The 21304-nt window shown below is 45.1% G+C and overlaps 4 protein-coding genes across 4 annotated transcripts; 2 read left to right on the top strand and 2 right to left on the bottom strand.

Moving 5' to 3' along the window:
* Positions 1–1188: 1188 nt before the first annotated feature.
* E1B28_003256 (uncharacterized protein) lies at positions 1189–6084 on the top strand (the record flags this gene model as incomplete). Its single annotated transcript, XM_043160227.1, has 1 exon — positions 1189–6084. The coding sequence occupies one exon, from the start codon at positions 1189–1191 to the stop codon at positions 6082–6084; it is 4896 nt and encodes a 1631-aa protein (XP_043002183.1).
* A 188-nt stretch (positions 6085–6272) lies between these two features.
* E1B28_003255 (uncharacterized protein) lies at positions 6273–7061 on the top strand (the record flags this gene model as incomplete). The annotated part of the gene is made up of 1 exon (XM_043160226.1): positions 6273–7061. One exon carries the CDS (start codon positions 6273–6275, stop codon positions 7059–7061), a length of 789 nt encoding a protein of 262 aa, XP_043002182.1.
* A 5893-nt stretch (positions 7062–12954) lies between these two features.
* On the bottom strand, positions 12955–13532 carry E1B28_003254 (uncharacterized protein; the record flags this gene model as incomplete). Its single annotated transcript, XM_043160225.1, has 2 exons — positions 12955–13131; positions 13185–13532. The coding sequence occupies 2 exons, from the start codon at positions 13530–13532 to the stop codon at positions 12955–12957; spliced, it is 525 nt and encodes a 174-aa protein (XP_043002181.1).
* A 539-nt stretch (positions 13533–14071) lies between these two features.
* E1B28_003253 (uncharacterized protein) lies at positions 14072–14512 on the bottom strand (the record flags this gene model as incomplete). The annotated part of the gene is made up of 2 exons (XM_043160224.1): positions 14072–14164; positions 14216–14512. The coding sequence occupies 2 exons, from the start codon at positions 14510–14512 to the stop codon at positions 14072–14074; spliced, it is 390 nt and encodes a 129-aa protein (XP_043002180.1).
* Between the last annotated feature and the right edge of the window lie 6792 nt (positions 14513–21304).

Genomic DNA, 21304 nt, shown 5'->3' with positions numbered 1-21304 from the left:
AGGCTTGCTCATTGATCAGACCAGTGCTGATCATCATCTGTCCTCTCTTATCATCATTCACTGTTGGGTATAGTCACACCTACGCCTCCAGACCTCGCACCTTCACGTCCGGTCATTGTATCCTTCTTCATCGAGGTTACATATATCGCTCGTCATCATTGGAGCCCACCGCGAGGGAGGGTTTTTGTGATTATACTTCTTCATTGTTGTCTCACCTTTCTTTAGGTTGCCTGGAGTAGCCTACTCATTAGCCACTGGATGGTTAATCAACCTGAACACCAACCTCAATCATCATCAACACCGTTATCCTTCACCGAAATACGTCATCCAAGGTCAGAGCTGGACTCTGACGACGATCATCCAACTATGACAGGTACATCTGCTCCCCAACTAACATCTCCTTTACCTCATCAGTCCTCATCATCCACTATGCATCAGCCTCATCCTCAGCCATCGTCTGGTATGACGGCAAATTTTTCGAACCCACAGCCTCCGGCTGTAAATATTCATCCTTATTCCATTCCTACTCACCACCAAGACCCTCATGGTCCAGTACATAGTCATGTACCCTCAAGTCACCCTTCCAATAGAATGTTTGATGGTGTCTATGCTGTTGCCCTTCCACCGCTCTACTCTCGTGAAGCCCCAGCACAGTTTCGAGGATCATATGCCAAGGTCGAAGATTTCATTAAGCATTTTGAGAGATTGCTAGTGAAGTATGGAATTAATGATGAGAGAGAACAATGTGAAGGAATACTGGAGTATTGTTCTACAAAAGTCCGAAGAACCATACAGTCCCTCACCGCATATCAGCTAGGATCTTGGAAGAAGTTGAAGAAAGAGATTCTTCGCTTGTATGATGCTGACCGTGCTCAAAACCAATACCAACCTAGTGACATTCAGGCTTTGGCCTTGAGACAGGCTGCTCATCCCATTGACAACCTATCCCAATGGTTGAAGTATGTCAGACGTTTTCAAGAAAGAGGTGGTATATTGGTTCAAACTGGAAGGATGACTGTCCAAATATATGCCACTTAATTTTGGTTGGGAATTCCACAACGTTTGAAAGGAATTTTGGAGTTGACCTTGCATGCCAAGAAACCACTCAGGGATGTTTCTGAACCCTATCCAGTTGAGGAGGTATGTGAAGCTGCAGAACATTTCTTTAAGCGGTCCAGATTTGTTTCCATGGTACCTGATGCTGGAGCCTTTGGAACCCAGCAACAAGAAGAGGACTCTGGAGAGGACTCGGAATCAGAATCAGAATCAGAGTCTGATGAAGAGGACTATGAAAAATGGAGAAAGAAGTTCAAAGAAAGAAGGAAGAAGAAATCTCGCACCAAGTCAAAGGATATTAAAAATTCCTACCCCACACCAACAGTCCCCATGGCACCTGCAGAGGTTTCTAGGACAACACAGTTCTCAGGACCTCAATCAGAAGTTGCAGATCTAATTACCAGATTAAATTCAATGCAGTTGGATCACCCAGAATATGGGACATTGTATTACAGGGCCACCACTATGGACCCACACAGCAAGGCTTGTATCAACAAAATTCCTAGCCAACAGTTCATACCCAACAGCCGTCCACCAAATTCCTATTCAGGAGGGCAAGGCAATAGACCTCCCAATAATTTTTCTCGTGACGGAAGGGGAATAGGGGTCAACTCATATGAACAGCGACCACCACCCAACTCCTCCTTTGCCTGTTTTGGATGCGGAAATCCCAAACATCGAATTACCGAATGTCCGTTGGTAACCGAACGGATCACAAAACAAGAAATTAAATGGTGTCCTGATCGGCGTAGATATGTTCTATTTGATGGATCAGATCTCGGACGCCCAACGCCCGGCGAAGCTCTAATTCAAGCCATTGAACGGAATATTAGACCAAAGGACTCACAAATCAATCAGTCCCTGAATCAAGCAATGCTTCTCACTATATCAGATGCTGTACAAAATTTCTATGCTCAACAGGGAACTAATCAACCCAATAACGGTGAAGAGATTGAATATGAAACAGCCTCTGAAGTCAGTGGGGAAAGATCTGAAAGCGAGTCCGATGGGTATTCTGGCATGTGGGGTGAAAGCGAATCAGAAGTTTCTGAAATCTCGGAAATTGAAGAGTCATCACATACCTATGATACCAATTTGACCCAAACAGCAGTCCATCTAGGGGCTGAACGGACCAAAACGACTTCCCGGACCTCCCGAAATCAAGTTCAGCAGGGTCCTGGAGATAATTCACGTGAATTTAGGGCCAAAAGGGCGGTACAACCACCCAAAAGAGCCGACGGTACCATCCCAACTTGGCAAGAGACAGTAGGTGCCCATAAACGGTCACCGAGGGCAGGGACTACGAAAGGAAAGAAACTGGAACGAATTTCGGGCAAAATATCCGAAGTAAATGAACGGATCGGAAATGAATTGCCGAATACACCGTTGGACCGAAATAAAATGGACACAAGACCCGATAATTCCGCGGCCGCGGAACACGTGCCGCCGGCAGCACCTATACTGGCGGTGACTGAGTCGCCACGCGGCCATTCCTCTTCTGCTCTTCCCCTTCATCCTGCGCTATTCGACGCCCGTCCTTCAAGCTTCCGAAGGGCCATCTCCCTTGAACCCGAGCTTCTGGCTCAAGGAAATGGCAGGACCGAGTCTTTACACCGAACAACGCGTCAACATGTCAAGATAAATGAACCAGAAGTAACAAAAGTCGCACCACCTCCTACACAAACCAAACGGGAACGGAAAACAGACCTCGCTCGACACGTTGACATACAAGATGTCATCTCCCAAATCCTTGGAACGACTATCCAGATGCCTTTAGGGGAAATCTTAGGTGCATCTAAAGAATTAAGTACAGTTTTTCATGAACTAACGAAAGTCAAGGTCCCCAAAGCAACGAAGAGCTCTAAAACCGTTCTAGCGCAGACCAATGTACCTCACACGAACGCCTACTTCACCCATAATGCACAACTCATTGAAATTCTTCTAGAATTCGAAGGAAATTACATTCGGGCGATAATTGACACGGGTTCGATGATTAATGTAATCAGCAGCAAGACATACGAAGCTGCCATTCGACTTCCGATCGACTTAGGACGACAGACGGTGATGCACGACGCTAACGGTGGAGAAGGCGTATTACGCGGAGCAATTGATGGATTGAAGTTGCTTTGCGGTTCAGTTGAAACAGTCGGATTTTTCTACGTTGGTGAGTCGGTTCCGTTTGAGATGTTACTAGGGCGACCGTGGCTAAGAGAAAATGCGGTTAGTATCGACGAAAGAAGAAATGGAACGTATCTCGTATTCAAAGACAAAGAGACTTGGGACCCCAGATTTGAGATGCTAGCATCCACAATTCTGGGGCAGCGTCCGCAATTCAGGTTAGCCACAAGGGCAAAAGGTGCGGCTATTAGGTCCTTTCTGGCTCGATTCGTAACCTCACGGAAACCTGAACGTGGGGATGACAGGTCCAGTTCGGGAATCGAGGAAATCCCCGAGACGGATATCGAAGAAACTGCCGGTGAAGTCGGCGCAACCACGCCAACACTGGTCACACAGGAAATCGTCGACGAAGAAGATAATCCACAGCGTCAGCCATATTATGACGGCTTCGACATTCCTCATACTCAGTTTCGGCTACGGCCAGTTCGTTGGGATCAAACGGATATGGAACGAGACCTCGACAGTCAACATAGGAGCGATAGAGATGGCGATTTAACAATTCCGGAAGTTCTGCTCCAAAACCCAACATCCGACTCCCCAGAAACGTCGTTGTTACGGTCCTTAGTTCATTCAGTGAGCCCTGAACCCGACAATTTGGAAGATTCAATCCCGTCGTTCTCATTATTACTTCCAATCTGGATGGACATACTAATAACAGTCAGCCTGATAGTCTTACTATGGATGAAAACGAAGTTGGAAGGGGTAGTGGGGCCTGAGGAAGGTATAAGAGGATCGAGTTCGACTCCTCCGGACTCTCCTCATCACAACACTTCTTTTTACTTCTCAATGCCGCCCCTTACTCGCCAACAGGCACGACGTTCTACTACGGAGGCTGGTCCTCCTGCTCCTGCATCCACGGTTGCTCAACCTCAACCTATTCATTCCACATCGTACAAACCACCATCTCCAACGTTCTCTCCTCCACCTCATGGACTGGTTGACCCAGGCCCTATCGATCCTGTTGGCGCTTCGCCACATTCGAAGACCACTGGGATGCTCATCCGCGATTTATGTGACCAAGCCGCAAATCAGTATCGTAACACTGGTCGCATTCACACTCGTCCCTCTGTCCTTTCCACCGCCCAAGCTTACCTCGTCGCTGCCGAACCCACTGAAAACGGTGGCATTCGACAGGAATTGCTCGTCCTGAACGCCGGACTCATGCTACATAACCCCACTGAGAAGAAAAATTCGTTTCAACTTGGTCATGCTTACATTCGTTTCTATCCCCTTTCCAATCCCCTTCCTATCGCTCCCAAAGCTGTTTTGGCCCAACATCTCGTATATACGTATCATGAACGAAAACCAGTGACTCTGAAGGTTGCCCAGGCGGAATTGGCCAGCGGGGTACATAGCTTACGGCCTGCTGATTTCCATACGACTGGACCATTTCCCATTTCATCATCGCCAGCCATACAGAGAAGCCAGGGTGAGTTGGATTTGGTGTACCCGAGCGGAGAAAGGTATTCACCACAGACCTTTTCAGCAGTACAGACTCTTAACCCCGCCGTATGTAGTGATGAAGATGAAGACATGCCCGACCTTGTTGAATGCGGTTCGGACATGGACGTAGATCAGCCCGGAAGCGCCGCTACCAGCCCCTCCAGCTATTTACCCTCTCCCGCCTCCAGTACAGGTGCAACTTGCGGGTCAGATAGGTCCACAGAGTCTCAAACCCAGAACCCGAAACCTTCTGCCACGATTTCCCCCCATGACCTCGCTCCCTTCCAATACTCAGTCCCTACCATGCCCAACGACCGAGTTCCATTCTTTGACAGCAAGCTGACGCCCAACACCCGGTTGTTACCCAGTATATTCATGACAATTGGACAGCTGGATCGAACCATTAAACGCCCGCCAGCTGGTCAGCCTGTGTTCGACCTCACTAAATCTGCAAGGGAGGTGGAACCTGGGGAACTCACCTCTATCTACCAAATCGACGACGGAGCGATCCTGCATGAGCATCCAAAAGAGAGTTTGAATCGCTTGGTACATGCATGGAAGGGGTTGTTCGACGAACTACATTTCCAGGTGATTGAGGAGAGATCTGAGGAGTATTACAGGGAGGACGTACCAAACATGGACAACCGAAAGGAAGTTGCACGCCATTTTGAAGACCCAAAGGTTTGTCGTCAATTGACGAACCGGCTTCGATATCGCATGTTTCTATCCCACACCTTACTGACTCAGCCATTAATGGAGCAAGATGGATTTGACCGGGAGGAGTGGACGAATGAAAACGAGTTCCGAGGAGTGAGGGTAGCTCTCATAGGCAGATGGAAGTACCGACGGATCGTTGCTCTTGCTATTATACGTCGACTTTACCGTGTCATGGTGTTCACGGTCGAGTTTTTCCTCCTCCGCAAGGTTGAGCACCTTTTCCGAGCTCGTTATGCTGCTTATATCGCCCAGGGCAATGGCCTGGAACGATACCCACCTCTTCTAGATAATCGATTTTTCCGGGAAGACCAGCGGCGATGGTTAATCGTCGCCTGGGAGATCTTTGTATACCTTCAGGAGATCGAGTTGTCAGCACTCGCCCAAGCAATCCTCCGTTTACAGTTCAAGGACTCGGAGGCACTTGAAAACCTTCATTTGTTCAATGTTCTGCCACGTCTACCAACTAACCTTCCCGGTGTGGACCCTGTTTATTGGACCGACATATTAGCTCGCAAAGAAGACATAGAAACCTTTATTAGCCATGTAACCCTACCCTCACACCCAGCTTCCTTCAGTCATTCTTCTCCACCTGCCAGTACTGTCAACCCTGCCTCCCTTTCTTCTCTTTTGAACCCAACCAAAGACTCTAAACCTGCATCTACTTCGTCACCAGCCGTTGCCGTTCTTTAGGTCATCGTTATCAATTCCGTTCAACTTCGTCACCTTTCCGATTTTTTTAGTCTTTGTCTTTTCTTCTAGGTTGCAGGTCAACCGTTTGCCCTCAGTACTCCAGGTTCGTAACAAAATTGTTCCCCGCGGACTGGTACTCATGGATAACCGAAGTAGTTTCCCCAATGCAACCACCTTTGACATCAACCATGCCAAAGTCTTACTCTCCTTCAACAGCGCAGGCCGCTGGACCATCCCTTGCTGGCCAGGGACTCTCACCGCTATCACCTCCCTTCGTCCCTCGTTCCCACCAGCCCAACGTCAATTCGCCGCCTCATCCCCACCTTCCGAAAACTCAACCTCAGCCGGATCTGAGGAAGAGTTCCGCTTATCCAACACCTCCCTCACCTCCCTTGGCTCAACCCAAGGGCAGGAGTATCTATTCACGTCATTATCGACTACATACCCTTCAACAGGGCAAACCCTCTTCAGTTCCAAGTATGACTTCTCGGCCAGCCCCGAAACGCTATTATCCAAAAACGCACCCCCCGAATATTCAATGGAAACCCCCAATCTATCGACACCCATCCTCTTTTCGAGGCGAATACCGGAACGTCACGAAAGCCGAATGGGCCAGAATATGCGCACTTCATACTTATGCCCCTTGTCCAGGTGGGACCTTTCCATTACGAAATACAGTTCCTTCTACCTTCGTTCCTTTGAACCCCATCACACCTCCTCACATTCCTTTTATTCCTCGAACTGTAAGAAATTTCCAGCAGTTTCCTCAGCCCAATCCTGTTCGCTTTCATCGTTCCAGCACCGCAGATGCCCAGCAAACCTTTTGTCATCACTATACTCAACAGTGGAGACTCGAGGCGATGGAGAGAGTGGCCATGTGTGTGCGAGAGTTTGTAGAGATGATGGACCAACAAAGGGGAGAGTTTCAAATTTGGCTGATCCAGGCCCAGCTGTTACTGGAAACTCTTGCCCCCTGAACATCCTTGAACTAACTACAACTGTCATTACTCGTACAAGCCTTTACCGAAAAACCCGACTTATACGCTCACTTACCATTACCGTCATTACCGTTTGTACAGTTATCTTAGGCGTGTTCTTGATATCATTTGGAATGATATTTTGTTCTGCCTATCTCATGATGACTGATCGCCAACAAATTTATGATGGAATTGGAGAACAACCCATGCCAATGCTGTTATGTTTTTATATTGGACTTCCTCGAAGGAAGAGCGCACTTCGCCGAGTTCGTACTAATTTGGGGATCTCGGACTCGGTGAAAACCAAAAATTTGGGGGAAGTTTGTGGAGCGCCGTCTCAAACATTGATACTGCTAACCAAGAAAACAGAAAATATCCCACTTGATCGTACCATTAAGTTAAATTGGATTAACGGGAATCATGTAGTAGAAGGATTACCAGAGGCAGTTCTGAAAACAGAAGGATTCACATTGGAGGAAGATGATGAATATGTGATTTTTCCCACTTCTCTTGATGGCGAACTAGAATCCACTGAACCATCCCTCTCCTATACTGCGTACAAACGTGTAGCTCAAAAGGTCAGACCTGTTTCCACTATCATGCCACCTGAAAGTCGAGTGCGGCGCACCATTCCAGAGGACCCTTTGATTTCCTTACCACCCTTACCATATGATCCACCAGAATTTCAGCCAACTTCACGTCTGGACCATGAACGCCTTAAAATATTGGACTTAAACTCAACTGGATTTTTGTTACCAGATGAAGAAAGGTTATTCCAACATGTGGTATCCATAAACCAGGAGGCTTTCGCTTTTGAAGACATAGAACGGGGAACTCTCAAAGACTCATATTTTTCACCATATGTCATTCCGACCATTCCGCACCAACCTTGGCAGTATCGCAATATTCCCATACCTCCAGGAATTCAGGACAAGGTGAATGAGGTGTTGAAACTCAAGATTGATGCTGGAGTATACGAACCCAGTGTATCATCATACCGATCCATGTGGTTTTGTGTCCTTAAGAAGAACGGAAAATTACGAATAGTCCATGATCTCCAGCCTTTGAACAAAGTAACTGTACGGGACGCAGGAATGCTACCAATCATTGATGACTTCATTGAAGGCTTTGCAGGAAGACAATGTTATTCGGTGTTTGATCTGTTCTGGGGATTTGATGCCCGGAAAATAGATGAATCTAGCAGAGAACTCACTGCCTTTATGACTCCCATGGGACTACTCCAAATCACCTCCCTTCCCACTGGATTTACCAACTCTCCTGCCGAGTTTCAAAAGTGTATGGCCTTTGTTTTGCAAGAAGATCTTCCTGAAGTGGCCAATATTTTTATTGATGACTTGGCTATTAAAGGACCAAAGAGTCAATATTTGGACAGCCAGGGAGGACCAGAGCACTTGGCAGAGAATCCAGGAATACGGCGTTTTATTTGGGAACATGCCAATGATGTACACCGTATCATGCACCGAGTCAAATGTGCTGGAGCTACATTCTCTGGTCACAAGGCTCAGGTGTGCAGACCTGAAGCCCTGATCTTGGGACAAAGATGCAACAATCAAGGACGAATTCCTGACCAGGGACGAGCAGATAAAATATTGAGTTGGCCCATTCTGGAGGATTCCAAGCACGTTCGCCAATTCTTAGGATTATGTGGATCAGTAAGGATCTGGATAAGAGACTATTCCATGATCATCAGGCCTCTCACTAAATTGTATCACAGGGACGTACCGTTCCAATGGGGAGAAAATCAGCAGAAAGCCTTTGACCAGATTAAGAAGGCCATATCATCCGCTCCTGCAATGAAACCCATTGACTATGACTGCGACCGAATTGTCATTCTATCTGTGGACTCAAGTAAAGAAGGTACAGGAATGATTTTATCCCAATTGGATGAACAAGGAAGAAAGATTCCAGCACGTTATGGATCCATTCCCATGAGCGAAAGTGAATCTCGCTATTCACAGCCCAAGTTGGAGTTGTTTGGATTATACAGAGCCCTTCGACATTGGAGAATTTATTTAGTAGGAGTGAAACACCTCAGGGTAGAAGTGGATGCCAAGTATATTCGCGGAATGATTAAGGAACCCGATTTACAACCTAATGCAGCAATCAACCGTTGGATTCAAGGCATCCTTTTGTTCGACTTTGAACTGGTTCATGTTCCAGCCACTAGATTTAAAGGACCTGATGCCCTCTCAAGAAGACCTTTAGCTGAAGGAGAGACTGCCATTAGCGATGATGACACATGGTTGGACAGAGTGGCTTTATTCAACTGGAGTTCAGAAGAGAGTCCTCCTCACACCATAAAACATCGGGTTTTGTATCATGCACTCGAACTTCCCTCAGTGGTATGGCTTTCCAGGGAAACACAGGAAAAATGGCTGCAGCAAGTACGTCATTTCTTGCAGACTCTTGAGACACCTTACTTTCCTGTAGTGGCAGATAAGAAGAGGTTTCTTAAACGAGCTCGCCGATATCACATGCGTGGAGATCGTCTTTTCTATCGTGACAAACATGGCCAACCTCAACTAGTCATCACAGACCCTGAAAAGCGCCTTAAAATTCTTACATTGGCACACGATCATTTAGGGCACAAGGGAGTGCAGGCAGTTTATGATTTACTCCGCAGTCGATTCTATTGGCCACATTTACGAAACGATGTGGAACATCATATCAAATCTTGTCATGAATGCCAAATTAGAAGTCTCAAGAGATTCGAAAAGCCTCCTACAGTGTCAATTCCGGTTGCTTTGTTTGGAAAAATTTACATTGATGTGATGTATATGCCACCAGCAGGAGGATATCGGTATATTGCAGCCGCCAGGGATGATCTTTCAGGAGTTTGTGAAGCCCGAGCTCTAACCAGTATTGACTCAGAGAGTCTGGCAAGATTCTTTTGGGAACAAATTTACTGCAGATATGGAACCCCCCACCAAGTGGTGACCGACAATGGATCAGAAGTCAAAGGGGCATTTGATACTCTTATGAAGCGCTTAGGAGTGCCACAAGTCCGGATTTCACCCTACAACAAACATGCAAATGGAGTAGTTGAGCGTGGTCATTTTACGTTGAGAGAAGCGCTACTCAAGGCATGCGAGACTCGGTTATCACAATGGCCCAAGCGACTTCCTGAAGCGGTGTTTGCAGATCGGATTACAATTCACCGATCTACAGGTTTTTCTCCATATCATCTGCTCCATGCTACGGAACCTTTACTTCCGTTTGATCTATTTGAAGCCACATTTTTGGTTGAAGGATTTTATATTGGTATGACAACGGAGGACCTTCTTACGTTAAGGATGAGACAGCTCCACCGACACCCACAGGATATCGCTAAAGCAGCTGAAGTTCTCAAAGCCAGTAGATTCTCTTCCAAATTGCACTTCGAAAAACGGTTTGCAAAAAGACTCATTCCTAGGGAATATCATTCTGGCGAGTTAGTGTTAGTACGCAATTCAGAGGCTGATCAAAACATTGGAATGAAGGAACAACCACGCTATCTTGGGCCTTTTGAAGTCATTCGCCGGACCCGAGGAGAAGCCTATAAACTCAGGGAATTAGATGGGGCTGAATTGGCTGTTTCCATGGCCGCCTACAGACTAATGCCATACATTCAACGCGACCATTGGTTCATGAAGACAGGGTGGCTGGGGGAACATGAAAATTGAGAAAACAAGCACCAACTGTTCCCAGGCCACTGCTGTAAATTCCCAACAGATTCATCAACCTTATTTTTCCTAGTCATAGCAACTCCATAACAGACTATCATCTACCATTAAATCCCATTAAAAACGACGTCTCTCTTTTACGTCCCCTCATTCCTTTCCCTTTTCCCCCCTTCTTTTCTTCCTATGAATCCTTTTCTTTCTCGGCTTGAATATCCATCGAACCATGGAACCATCGATCTCAGTCAAGTACGTGTGGAGTGTACCGGACAGGAGTTTCACGAGTTGTTGGAAAAGGTTGTGCATTATACCAAGAACCACACCATGGCTCATTGGTACAATCCAAGTGACTTGCAGCGCTACCTCCAAGTAAACCCAGGCACCCTTCATCCAGATTCTCCGCATCTGTCATTCATTCACAAACGACGATGTCCCGAATACTCCAGAAATCCCATGTTCCCATCACTCAATACCACACTCCTATCCTGTCGCTGGGAAGCAGAGCTCTCTGACTTTCATCCTCCGGCTCTGAAGGATGTCCCAGTGTATTATACCAGGGAAAACGTACCAGCCCGATCAGTCACCTTTGGAGCAGCCATTTTGGGGCCTGCAGGAGAATTCGATCGTGCCATCCTTATCCGTCCAGTATACGAGTGGGTTCATGACGTGTTTGTCCTTGCCCAGACCAACCTTTCTCGCCGAGTGGTGTACATTCGTCTCCAGTCCCATATGCTTGTCCCCCAATGGCCTTCCATCTTCTCCACACATTCCCAGTTCCTTTCCCAGATCACTCCTGTCATCACTGGACCTTGTAATGCTACAACCCAGGCGGTAATGGAGGTGGTAGGATATCAATACGGCGCGCCAGTTGCTTTTAACTCAAACCAGCGAAAGGATGTTGATGAAGTCACTGAAGAACCCGCATTCCTGGAACCCCATGACATCCCAGCTCTCAAAGGCATGAACGACTTGGGAGATTGGCTTATTGATCATTCCACCTCTCTCCATCCAGTAACATTTCCATTAGCCGATGACTCCGACAGTGGAGAGTTGGTTTTCGCTTCAGCAGTAGAGCTCTCCCCCTTCCAGAATCGTCTAGAACATATTGGACGCTATCCACAATTGGATTTTACTCTTTCATCCGGAAGTACCGATCAGACAGAAATGCTCACTGTCTGGGAATTCCTGGCAGAGATCAATGCTGCCGACAACCCTAGACCACCCACATCTCCATCAGTCAATCGCAATTCTCCTTCCAATTCCGCTCCTGGCAGAGAAGACGACCTTCGGAAAGAGAAGAGCGATAACAACCGAGGCAAAGGGGTGATTTCTAAAGTGACCAAGGCGTTGTCAGACAAGGTTTCTGAGAGACAACAGAGAAGAGGAAGAGTAGAAGGGAGTGGTGGTGCATTCCTGAAGCAAACTTCTCATGGCGATGGCCTCCACGCAACGGATACAGACGAAGATGGCAAGCACCCTTTTCTGGACTGATCATCATACTCAACTTCACGCCAGCCATGCGGTTAGGAACATTCCCATGTCGGTTCGCTTTATTCTCGGAAGAATGCTGTGGGGAATTCACTGTGAGCGACGAGGACGTGCGCTAAATTGTTCCCCGCGGATGTCAGGCCTGATTTGATTACCCCATTGAATTCCCTTTTTGATTTCTTCCTCTTATGCGCTCATATTTTGGACCCATACTCATGGACCCATACTTCCTTAACAGTATCGTTACTATCCGCATAGCCTCCTTTTATACATACTTACTAAGTTTGGGAGGTTTTTCACGTTTCCGTTTGGTTGTTTGGTATGGACCATAGTTCCGGTTTATAGTAATAAGTACAAACAAAGGCTTTCAGTAGTATATAAACAGGGGTGTTCCCCACAAAATATAGTTCATTCTCCTCCCTACTTCTCATCTCTCAGTCTTGGCCACCTTGGCTCAGTATAACCAAGTAGAATTGCACCCTCATCGCTGTCAGGAGTGTTCTCAAGAGTAGAACAGCTGCCTACACTTTGACTGGTGAGTTCGTCGTTGCCGTCTGTGTTGCTGATTAGTTTTCTTTAGGTTCTCTTTAGGCTTGCTCATTGATCAGACCAGTGCTGATCATCATCTGTCCTCTCTTATCATCATTCACTGTTGGGTATAGTCACACCTACGCCTCCCGACCTCGCACCTTCACGTCCGGTCATTGTATCCTTCTTCATCGAGGTTACATATATCGCTCGTCATCGCCCATTACCGAGTTGGAACTGAGAGAGATCCTCATCATTTCTGTGATCTGTGGTGTAAAGGTAATATGAACGATTCTGTTGCAGACTGAGATCATCACAGGTGAACCACCATTCTCTAAGGCGACAGCATATGGAGTGACGTCTTGGAATATTATCTATCACAAGAAATGTGTTAGAAAAGTTATGCATAACTTTGAGGTTAACTCACTTTGATGGGAGGATCAGTTTTGTTAAGAATTATGGTTCCAGCGACCTGGAGTAAGAAAGCCTGCAACCGAAAAATTGTCGAATTTTTTACTTGCTTGAAGAAGTCTTCATTGACTCGAGTATGAACATTGGGATGGTCTGGATGACCAGAACCACTGATATACTGCTCAAACAGGAGCTGGAACTTTCCCATTTTGTCTTCAAACCCATCATCCAATCTTTGCCTTCTAGTCATTCTCTCAGCCTCAGCCTCAGCGTCCATGGAGTGTGAGCGCGGACGGCGTGTCCCTTGTTGCACTGCCATGGATGGTCCAGCTGTAGAAGCATTAACTGTCGCAGTTGCAGTCATGGTTAAAGAGGGCGCGCTGGGACAGATCAGAAAATGATAACCATCTGGAAATGAGTCACTAGACTCAGTTTCATCCAGGTTGATTGTAAATTGATATGAGAAACAAATGCAGGATCCTTGAGTTAGAATTCCAAATTGTGCAGCTAAAGAAAACGAAAGTGTGTTTAGTACAGATTGTAAAAGACGATAACAGTTTGAATAACTTACCCAGAAAGATATTAGTCTGGATTGTCTGGCCATCCATACGAGGTGGTAGTTCCCAGTTCCTGTTAGACACCCTCTCGATATTTGCTAGTGTCCAGTTGGCTGGATTGTTAAATCCATCAGCCTCCTTAAATATCTTGTGGGTATTACTGCGTCAAGGGTTGTTTCTGCCTTTTATCAGACACCAAGGGGTACATTGGTCACCAGGTACAGAGGTGGCCAGAAAGCTGAGCCCCGTTCTGGCTTGTATGTCACTAACGGCATTCTTCACTTGCTCATATATCTCAGTTCCGCTGCTAAGGTTCGTAACATTGATAATACCACTATAGTTGGCATCATTGATACACTTCATTTGCAAGGGGACCTTGTGCCAGCAAATCCAGATATGGAGGTAGGCCGACATTCAGTATATTGAGTGATGGTTTATTCTATCAAAGAATGTGTCAATATAGTTTTAAAACCCAAGGCGTGATACTCACAACATATTGAGGTTGGATAAATATCGCTATTTGCACCTCACGGATCGTGGCAGATGTCCTTGAGATAATACTATCACTTGGCCTAAGAGCAGCATAGCGTCGACGACCACGTTGAGCAACAGCATTACCAGGAACGTGTGTCAAGATGCTGCCAAATGTACGAACTGGAAGGTTACGCTGTGAGGCAGACAGCCTACGGTCATTGACGTTCCCAATGCTAACAAACGCTCCAGGTGCTTCCCATGGTGTCACAGATGCAAATGCTTGTGACGGTTCAGCAGAAGTGAAATTTCCCATATTGGATATACTGTGGTCCAGCCAAGTAAAATGGCATGCTCTGCATCAATCAGACTCAGCCCAAGCCACTTGTAGTTGAGACAGTCTAATCAGAGACAGTAACATATAAATTTTAGATGCACATACCCCATCATAAGATATGCATCCTTGTAAACAATTTCCTCCACGCGGTGGAAGTGGATTTCCCTGACAGCGATGGCTATGCCCAGCATGAAGAACGGCGTTGTGAGAGTCAGCCAGGTGCCCACAGATGCACTCTTGGGAATTCTAGAAATAAGGATTATAGTTAATTAAATAATATAAGAAAGTAGAGGAGAACAGATACATATGGATGAGGATGGAGCAAAGTTTGAACATCTGTCAGACCCACAATGCAGACATGATGATTCCAGATCTGCTTGTTCCCTAGTGCTGTATTATGGGGAGGATGGCAATAGAATACGAGATTATCTAAGTTAAATAAACAACTTATAGTTTGAGTAAGGACGGTAGGGCAATGTGAATATGACTAGAAAAGGAGAGGGAGGGAGAGGGAGAGGGATGGTGCTACACACATTTATTTAATTTGCTGTTTGTTTATTTTGGTAGCTCTCAGTGGTGGCTGTGAATCAAACAGACTCAGACCTAGTGTGAAGTAGTGTTATCATCAGCGCGTTTGGTTTGGTTCAGTGCAGTTTGTACCGGTTTGGGCTTTGATGGGTTGGCCAGAACTATTCAGGGACACGGGTTGGGCTGAAAACCTGACCCAAACCGGTTAAACTGCGGTTCCTGAGTAAAATTTTCCCAGAAAATATATTAAGCTTTTTTGACTACCTTTCACGACTTTTTGTGACAACGATGGGAAATGGCATCACTTTGATGTGACAGTAAGGTGCTCTGATGTGATGTTTCTTGTGACTAATAGGTACAAGTGACCCACTGGGTCACATGGTTCGAAAAACAGGGTTTCTCAGGCTGAAACCGTTCTATATTTAGTTTTTTCAGCAAACCATTTATGGAACTGTTTCGGCAACTCAGTTCACAGTTTGGTTTCAAACCAGTGCTAGCCCAAACCAGTGAGTAGGGCTGCTAAATGTACCGTATTACAGGTACGCCCATACATTTGTACGGTTATGTACGGTAATGGGTGAAGTATACTACTCAAGAGTCAACCTAATATCAGAGCTACGGGAGTAGCACCAACACCAAATCAACCCAAAAACTAGTAAACCTCTGTGTAAAGTCTATCAATAACTCCACACACCAGGAAAGATTGCAAGGGTGGACTGCTTGGCAAAGGTTACACACAAGATCACAGTCTCAATATCATATGAAGGTCTTATGAAATCAATGTGTAACTGCAAGTGTAAAACACCACAGCTACGGGGGTTCTAGGGTTTGTAGGGGCTCTGTTTATTGTCCAGTGGACTAAGTGGGACTATGAATTTCGTCTACGGTAAGACTAATTTGAACAATTGGAGACTATTGCCCTTGACGGACACGAAAACTAAGTCCTCGGCGGACACGAACGCTAAGACCCTCGACGGATCACAAAACAGTAATCAAGACCTCGGCGGCCTACGGACAGATAGTTCTCTAGTTTTGACCTCGACGGTCTCGTATAGTTCAAATCAAATCTTATCGTTTCACTGCACAAAGACAGGGCAAATCTCTCTATTGGTGTCAAGAGCAGTTACTCACAGGCAACCCACTCAGGACTTTCCTACGCACGGGTACTACTTTATCTACAGATACATGAGCTGCTTTTATACTACTTCTATGCTAGCTTTGTAATCCTATCTCTACTTGTTTCATCTCTAAAAATAATGCACCGTAGCTACGAATCCATGTGGAATCTTATCACTAGGGGCCGCTACATGTGCAGAATCTTGTCTACGGAGCTTTTCCATATCCGAATCATATGTTTTGGACCAATCTGGACCGTTCTTCATTCTTATTTCAGCATGTAGAATGGACCTACATAGGCGTACCATATGGTATTTCCTGCCTACGGACCTTATCCTGCATTTCGACGTTATCAAATCATATGGACTTTGTGTGTCCAAGTGGTTCCAGCATATGGATCCAGAGTTCCAAATCGCTGTAGCACATGAACAGCACAGACTCTGAGATCTGTTGTTCATCCCTGCCTGGTTCCTAGGTACTCTATCTGTGATCTGGGATCTGTATCATGTCTTTTTGTCTTTTCCTCAGATCAGAACTCGATCTATGGTCATATCAAATTTCTCCTAGTCTGCGTGGTCCTATGTCTGATTTCTTGTCAACTAAATCCCCCATAGAAGTAGATACTCCTAGTATGAAGGTCTTTCGACTCCGTTAAGTTCTGCTACAAATGGTTCCGTGAAGACTACAAGTCTCCTAATAGTACAATCCCTTGATATGCCAGTGCATAATAGAATGTAGAGAGTAGAACTTGGTGAATTACCGCTTAAGTCCTCTGCTCATAGTGTTCTACAGGTTTCAAACAGTCATACAGTTTTCTGACACGATCTACGGCTCTCTCTAACTGGTCTAGCTGCGCCTACGGCACATTCTACTAGTGGCACTAGCTTTAACTAGCAATTCGGGCTCACTCTAGTTCTTAATATGATAAATATCACTCCGTAGCACTGTTTAAAGTGCAAAAAGAACTGTGTAGCATAGTCAACTAAGTCGCATTAGCGGATATGGGCTGTTTGGCTGAATAGCCCTTCTGTTCTAGTTATGTTGGTCGTGTTGGCGTCGTCATGCTCGATTCCTGCGGTGTTCTTTTTTGTGAGATTTGTAAGAGGAATTCATTGTCAGTTCCTTCATGAAGAACACTTTCTACAAAGCCACACTCATGTCCCTGAATATGCTAGGTCCCAAACTCTATATGCCTGGCACGGTACCACTGCAAGGATGTTTTTGTTCAATGGACAACAAGGACCTTTACCTAAGTTGGAGTGTGTTGATCGTCATTAATACCGGTTTGTGGCGCCTTTATAGAGGGTTTAAGGAGGCTAAAACTTGTTGAAGCCAGGTTCATACTGATGGCTATACCCAGGATTAGAGGGGTACTACCAGATCGGAGAGGCGGCAAATTGAACCTCATGAAAGTTGTTTACCAGGATGGTCAGTGAAGATTATAATGGGTTTGACTACAATGCACAAACTCACGTTATATTTAGGGGTCATATACTACACGTCAATTTTCTGTGAGGCTTATTTTAGTTGTCTAAGAGGACATCAGAAACTCAGTCCTATGTACAGTGGTGTCGTTGATCAACATTGTGGTTATTCTCCAACTGCTGGTGACTCATTTACTTATCAAGAGTTGTACTGTACATCTAATTCCTCGCCTCTGTGCTCATCAGTCCAGTTTCATAATCATGGTCTCTCTGTAAGTATTTTCACATCCATGGTGCTTCAAATTTGAACATTAATTCTATTGCATAGCCTTGAATGCATCCTCCACTCCATTATTGCCAGCCATGTAGTTCTCCACATACGAAAAGTGGCTCCCTGGGCTTATATACAGAATTGGGATATGATAACAGAAGAATTCACCACTGAGCACACCAAAATGTCGTTGGTTTCTAATGCATTGCGATCTGCCACTGATTCTGAACTTGAAAACCAAGGAAGATAGAGAGTTTAAAGGAATGTTAAAAGGCAACCTTGTTTTAATCTGGTATCCAATTCAACTCGCTCTCCTCCTTCACCGTCTGGTGCTCTGACTTACTTGACCATTGTTGGAACAATATTTACTTGTATTTTACTGGTACATACCTATTCTCTGATCTTCTTAGACTGCCCATTCTCGATGTACATCTCATCATTATCTGCTCCAGTATCACGATATAAATCGGAAAAGACCTTAAAGATGCATATTTGTACAATTTTAACACTTATGAGTTATAAATTATGGGATTAATAGGACTAGAGTGAGCCCACACTTCTGGTTAAAGCATGAGCCTCTACAAGAGACTTTATCCATACAAACTGTACAAAATTAGGAAAGATGAGAGACTTCGCCCAAGTTTAGAAAACTGTATGAACTTTGGGAAGCAGCCGTTTAAAAACCTTCGTGTTAAGGACGCGCGGAATGACTCGGAACCGAACGGAACCGAAGGGAGAAACGATAAGATAAGATATAAGATATGTACTGAAGGATATACTAAAAGAGGAAGGATCTAAGATGAAGAGAGGAAAGAAACGGAGTTGATCAGAGCATGTCGGAGAGCGACGAGGAGAGTGAAGGAGGTCGAAGAGAATGACGGAGTCTTGACAGTAGCCGAAGTTATTGGACAACGGCTTCCTGAGTCGAGCTGCCTTAGACCAGGTCACTGGGAAACCAGAGTCGAGTTTAATTCTAAAGAATGTAACTACTAAGTCGTACATCTTATATAGGATAGAATGTACAAGGTCCGAGACGGATCCAATAGTCTAATTCGCATTCGGACCACCAACTCCCAAGCCGATAGTCTAGGCTTTAATGGGTAGTACGGAGATTAAGGTAAGTGGAGTAAGTAAAAATAGAATGAAAGTGATTGTGACACGTCGGTCCAGATCGGTCCGGCATGGATGTAACACTTCGTTCTTTTATTGGAAGGCCTCCTCTTACTCCTGGAATGCTCATAGCGAACATAGGGATTTTATTATACACTTTATTGAAACTTCAACAAAGTCTGGTTGGACTGCTCGGATATATGGAATTCTCGGATATAGAAATCCAAACAAGGATAAAGGAAGGAATATCCAATTCACACAAACGGAAAATGGAAAGGATAGGAATTTCTCAGAAAACCAAGGAAACACAGACTTTAGCAAAGTACACGTGGCATTTGATTTCAAGAGAGAAACCTTGGAGACAGGGCCTAGAATTGAGGCTAGATCTTCTCCAAAAAGGAATAGAACAGGAACAGGAAGAATGGATACACCTGAAACAGGGACTCGTTCCCTAGGAAAACAGGAAAATGCGGATATGTCGGGTACTTCAGCGAAGTCAAGTCCCTACATCGCAACCAGGAAACAAGGAACAGATATTCAGTTTAATATTCTATTTGGCACTTCTACACATAAAACTCTTGTATTATACCTGATTAAGCAAGTTTCTGTTCGACTGAAAGGGATTTCATTATTATTTACCAGTTTCATACATATTTTGGACTTTTACTATTATCTATTAGAAAAACCGTATATAAGGAGGGCAGGAAAGAGGGATTTTCCCCAGCAACCTACAAGTGGAGACGCAGTTCACCTACTAGGATTCGCTCAAGATTTGACCTTTGCCCCACTCTTCACTGAAGTTGGTGTTCTGTGTTTGGAAAAGATAGATTAGATTATTGCAATTGAATTTGGTATTGGCATATTGTCTTGGAATTGAACTCTGGATATTGAAGTCAATTTGGATTGCTATTGTCTAGTTTGGATATTGAACTTGGAACCGAACTTCAGCAAAGACTTGTAAAAGCTTTGTTGAAAAGTCAGATATCGAATTTTGGGATTTGTGAATCGTATTGTCACTTGATTATAGTGAAAGAACCTTGATTTAAACTTCTATAAAACCAAAGACCCCCCATATTCTATCTTTCTTGGTGCCTCTTAGTGAAAACTAAAGCCTTAAGAATATTGACCTCCACCCCATACACTTGTGTGCACTCTTCTTGGTGTGGTTTTGGTTTGTGCACTTCATGCTTGAGATGTGTTTGCTAGCCATATTTAGTGGTGTTACACAGCATTATTACCAGTACAATTCTGGTCGTCCTCAGTTTCGTCAAGTGGACGTCGATTTATGGAACTCTGGTGCCATTATAATTCACAGCCCATGTTGGATCTAAGAGCTCAGGGACCACTTCATTCCATCATGATCACAATACTGTCATATTACGCCATTATTTTGGATTTCCAATGTTAGCAACTCCAAGATAGTGCTCCTATCGGATCGGATTGCCATCTGGCATCCAACAGATTTACACCTCGGATATGGATTTCGGATGGGCAAATTTTCTATCCATCATCCACCAGATAATATCCGACAATCCGTTGGATGGTAGGTCAAGAAATTCTGACATTTAATAGGTACTTTCTGAGCTATTTTACAAGAAAAATAAATAAATAAAAATCCTAATAATAATAATAACTCGGATACCCTAAAAGTCCAAAAACAATAGGACTCCTCATGCATGGCGGTCATCATGCTGGTTATTGGTCACTCGACCATTTTTAGTCATGGTCCCGCATGGCAGCCAGAGGGACATAAAACATGAATTTGATTGGTAATTTATCACAAAAGCCTCAGACAGGCAAATTGTTGAAATACAACTAGTTTTATTTATTTCAATAAGTCCTTCACTGTTTTCGGCGAGTATGTATGGCGGATGGGCATCTCGGCTTTCTATCCGCCGGATGGCAGGTGGTAGCTACTCAATCCGGTCGGATACATCCGTATCCGATCCGAATCCGATCCGCCAGGAGCACTACTCCAAGGTCGCCGTTATGCGTTACAGTTGCCTATTCTGGCGACGACCACTTTTCTTCGCCACACATGTACTTACAACAATAACTAGTGAATTCACCTAGCCATGTAACGCTCCTTCATTAGCGACAGTTGGGCGACAGGCCCTCCGTTATGCGTTACATAACGGTATTTAGGCGACGGGACAGACCCCCATTATGCGTTACGTCGCCTCCTATAGTATTGACTCCCGGCCAAAGCTCTGTCCGTCCATTATTGACAGCGTCTCTGTACCTTTAAATTTGCAGCTGGAATTCACCCGTTTGCAGTGACTCGCCTTCAAGCGAGAAACGGCCACGAGCGAACCTTGTGAC

The sequence above is a fragment of the Marasmius oreades genome, chromosome 11 (assembly GCF_018924745.1).
Source record: "Marasmius oreades isolate 03SP1 chromosome 11, whole genome shotgun sequence".
NCBI classification, from domain to species: Eukaryota; Fungi; Basidiomycota; class Agaricomycetes; order Agaricales; family Marasmiaceae; genus Marasmius; species Marasmius oreades.
Note: the sequence above shows the minus strand (reverse complement) of the source record. Positions and strands in the feature narration are given on the sequence as shown.